We start from the raw sequence: 4,560 nt of genomic DNA, 5'->3' as shown, positions 1-4,560 counted from the left end.
CCGGATTCGTGGCTGTCCAAGTTAGAGGTCACTGATGTCACTACAGTGATAGTGGGATTGGTCAGGTCTGTTAAAGTGGTCGCAGTGCCGGGTGGAGTGAGTGCGCCGCTGTCTGCTGAGGGCGGTGCCGGAAGTGAGGTGCCATCAGCTTTATCGACACCCCCATTCTCCTGCCGCAAAAGGTTCCTTCTGAATTTGGCTCTTGCGTTTTGAAACCAAACCTGCAAACCAATCCCAATTGATTTCTTTACCGATGCTTGTTTTGTTTTGCTTATTTTTGTCTTTGTTCTTGCTTTTACGTCATTTTTTGATGTTTGTTTTTGTGTGGCAGATTGACTTAAGTCACTCTACAGCTTCACTTGCTACTGGTGGTACTGACTCTTTCACAGGAGGGACCCTGCATACAAGGCCCAGTGCTACGGGCGCTCACTGGAACGTTGCAGCCCAGTGCGCAGACCTCATAGAGCAGTCTTAAAGAAAATCTGCTCGCTCGCTCACCCAAGGAAAGAAACTTTCTTGATGGCCATGTAGTGTATTCTTGGGCTGGGTAGGTTTTGGGTCAAGACACATGATAAAGATTGAGTCGAAGGGTGAATGAGCAGATTTTTGCCAAGGCTGAAAGTTTGTCTTGATCATTTTAAAAGACTGAAGAGGAAGAAGGGGTAATTACACCATCCCTATCATACAGATTCTTGATATGGGTCACCTAGTCTTTCTGTTCTGTAAGATTCACTGAAAATGTTTTAGGTGACATATAACATGGGCAAGGAATTGCCGCTAATGGATTCTCCTTCTATCTCGATTGCTGCCCTTCTTTGGCACTCTGCATATAATGCACACCTCGCTTTAACTTCACTGAGCTAGCATGTATCGTATAGGGATTTTTTTTAATGTGATTTGCTAGGCTGCCCTTCACAGGGAAGTGACTTTTTACTGTGTAGGCCCTTAATGATAACAGTTGTCTAACAGGCATTGAGAGAGGGAGCCGGCTGGTCCTGGAGGATCATATTGGTCAAAGCTAAGCTTGCTTCCTACATATCAGGGGATCTGCTCACTGAGGGGACACATTAACTACTGTAGGGGAGCCCAAAGGCTTCACCCAGTGTGTATAAGATGAGTAGATTTGCTACCTCTACCCTTAATAAGGTCACCACAGAGAGACTACAGATCCCAGGATATGTACTGGGTTGGTAGACTCTGGAGGCCGTTTCCTCATGTTGAGGATGCAACTAATTACAAATTACATTTTAGTATTTGGCTGCCTTGGGGTGGTAGGGCATACATTCAGCACTCCTGCCATGTAATACCATACGCCTCTGCACACCCACTAGGGACACACCTAGCAAAATTATTTCTACATATATCGCTATTGTTACACACAAGGGAAATGCTATTGACTGGCAGGGGTAGGGGAAAATTCTGTCAAGCCTGTGATGTGGCTTCTTACCTGCAGAACTCTCTTGGTCAGGCCTGTTTTCTGGGCAAGCTGCTTGAGGTCCTTGGCATCTGGGTTGTGATTGATAGCAAAGTAGGACTTCATGGTACGAAGCTGGTGGTGTTTGAAGGAGGTGCGCATGCGCTTTGTCTTCTGGGATGGGGGATAAGGCTGCTGGTCTCTGTCCAGGTGATCTGCCTCATTCTCGTTACAACCTGGTCAATAAACAAAATGAAACCGGGAGTTAGTGGTCATGCATCATGTATAATAAATGAATTAAGGCAATAATCTTGAGCCACGTACTGTTTGGAAGGAAAGAAGCAAGCAAGCAAGCAAGGAAGGGCTAAGAAGGTGCAAGGATGAGTACAGATGTGGTAATTAAATGAGACAAAAAAGATCCAGAAGATGACCTTTTCCTATTCTTAAAACATGCCATGTCCCCCGGGCCTGTACCTACTAAGGGCAGACTTAGAAAGTTCTCTCTCCTTTGGCATTCATTTTCAAACAAGTCTTTTCCCTGTGGTGATGGTTTTGCTTTGGGCGTTCAAAGAGTCATTTGAAATCTCATTCAGATTTTGAAATCTCACTCATTGAAACACTCTTAGCTTGAGAGAAGAATAAAGGTCAAACAAGCATTTTGAATGTTCCTGAGCTTTTCCCCCAAATCACAAGCACCTATAAAAAGAGATGTACAGCAGGAAAGTTTGTTATGACAGTTCATCAAGAAAGCATAAAATCTGGAGTTTTTTGCTGATAAAATAGATGCTTTTGGACTCTGCCTGGGAGTTTATATGAACTGCTGAAAGACCTTCGTCTGCAAAACATGTCTAGAAAGCAGTTGCATCAAGACTTGATTCAGTCGCTCAATCTCAACCCAAATCAGCAGTAGCTCTTAGTTGGTACTGATTTAGGACGTTTCCATAAGCAACCAACTAGTGACTCAAAACTTTAAAAGAGATTGTCTGCTTTTCCGGATTCAGGATTTTCAAAGTGTCTATGAAAGATGAACTTGTTTCAGATTACACTTTTATGGGTGTGAATTGTACGTAAGAGTTACAGCTGCTCAGGGACCGTGGCATCATTACTTCATATCGGGGAAAGGAATGGCAGTATTGGCAAAAAAAAGGTGAGACATCCATCTATTTTTGCTTTTCAGCTTAAAAAAAAATGGGTTACCAATTTATAGGATCTCATTTTATAAAGATAGCTCAGTCACACGGGAGAAAATTAATGGTGTCCCCATAGCAGGGAATATTAATTAAAGAATAGCTAATTAAAAATGTTTCAGAATGTCTGTAGACTGGAGCAAGTTTCATTAGTTGCTCATTTGAATTTTTGAACTGCTTTCCTATAGCTATTGGATTATTTACTAGGCCGAATTGATCCCTATTTCTCAAAAAAAAAAAAAAAGAGAGAGAAGAAGAAAGAGGGAAAGCACACAATACAGAGAGACTGATGTTGACAGTGCTAAAAACAGAGGCAAAGCAACTTGAAACCAGGAAAAAATAAAAAGCCTCTTGAAGGTGTTTTCTCTTTTGAATTGTAAGACAAGTCAACATGAACAGATGCTGGTGAGACAACACTTTGACAGAAAATCAGGTGAATATTTAATTATAGCTAGATTTGCTTCTAGTCTTGGTAAGAAGTATATCTGCACTTTCAAACAAAGTAAGCTGACACTTCTGAAAATACCAGGAGTTGAAAGTTGCCTTAAAAACAATTTCAGACCAGATTTGGGTTGTATTTACTACTTGTTTTCACAAGCAATCACACTGCCTTCAGTCCAACTACGTGGGCCATGACTTATGAGCTGACGTAAATCAGAGTACCAGAATTCAGTCTTCAGGTTTTACTTCAGACAGTTGCAAGCTGTTTGTTTGTGTTGTTTTCCTTGGGTCACTCAGGTTTACAGCAGCATTGTGAACTTCCTTGGGCTCCTCTGTCCTGCTTACTGCCTTTCTTTCTGTGATCTACTTTTTTGTCTGCAGTCTACTTTATTTTGGCTTTTTTTTCCAAGAGAAAATGGAAAGAGGGCTCCAAGCATCCTCAGACAATCCTAGTTTATACAATGATCAGCGCACTCTCTATTTTACGTGGGTGAAACAGCGTTATGTGGTTTGGCCACATCATAGAGCAGAGTTTTACACTATTGCCTGGAGAACTAAGGGGAAGCAAAAGGTCGGGCAAGACATTATTGCTCATTTCTTTGCAGCGGGATTGGGGGGTTGTTTAATTTTGCTTTGGAAAGAGCTAGAACAGTTTGCTTTTTAGTGCCAAGAATTCTTCAAGTGAACTCTTCATAGTTTTTCACACACACACACACACACATATATAATGAAATAAAGTAAACAGCTCTTTGAGCAACAGCTGTGTAAAATATTTTCCTAGGGAAATCTTCTTCACCATCTCATTTCTATATACTGTGGGCTGTAAGTCAACACAGTTTCCCTCAAAATACATATTAATTCTATGATATAAGAGGTAATATAGAGAAAGCCTTGAATGTTTTAAGTACTTTTGAATAGTTTCTTCCATTTTTCACATTAATTCCAGACAGCTCGCAAGTATGAATGGCTTCTACCTCATAACATTTTGAGTTATTTATTGTTGTGTTTCCACTTTACAACCGAGGAGCTGAGAAACAGAAATTAAACTACTAAACAAAATACAGAATAGAAAAGCTGTTGTAGATCCGGCAGCAGAATCTGATTTTCCATTCTGGCCCTGTGCTCAGCTCCCCTGAAACAAAACGTGCGCACAAATCTGAGCCAGGTACTGCCGGATCGCTTGTGAATACACATGTGTTTATGCTCAGCTTGGTGAAGTTGTTAGCTTAACCAGAGTTTCGTTTTTAAAAGTCGGATTCGTTTTCCACAATGGCTTGCCACATCCATACGGACACCCTGGGGTGTGACTGTTTCGGTGGGATACCGCCCTGATTTACTGGGGAAGGTAAATTCGTGGTTCTCACCGAACAGCGAGTGACAAGGGTAAACTTTTGCTGTAGCGGAGGAACTGTTTGCGCAGCGGCGGAGCGCTGCCTCCCGGCTCGGGCGTGCTTTATCGCAGGCGGGCGATGTACGGGCAGGGCTGCGCCTCTGCCCCGCGGCTCTCCGAGCCCACCC

The 4,560-nt window shown here is 42.4% G+C and overlaps 1 protein-coding gene across 1 annotated transcript; it reads right to left on the bottom strand.

Moving 5' to 3' along the window:
• Nucleotides 1-3: 3 nt before the first annotated feature.
• Nucleotides 4-1,650, bottom strand: LOC104076268 (LIM/homeobox protein Lhx9; the record flags this gene model as incomplete). The annotated part of the gene is made up of 2 exons (XM_009577088.1): nt 4-221; nt 1,448-1,650. Coding segments are annotated over 2 exons (421 nt in total), but the record flags the coding sequence as incomplete, so codon positions are not given.
• Between the last annotated feature and the right edge of the window lie 2,910 nt (nt 1,651-4,560).

Source organism: Fulmarus glacialis, unplaced genomic scaffold, assembly GCF_000690835.1.
Source record: "Fulmarus glacialis isolate BGI_N327 unplaced genomic scaffold, ASM69083v1 Scaffold50750, whole genome shotgun sequence".
Taxonomy (NCBI): domain Eukaryota; kingdom Metazoa; phylum Chordata; class Aves; order Procellariiformes; family Procellariidae; genus Fulmarus; species Fulmarus glacialis.
The sequence above is the reverse complement of the archived record's forward strand: the minus strand, read 5'-3'. Positions and strand labels throughout refer to the sequence as shown.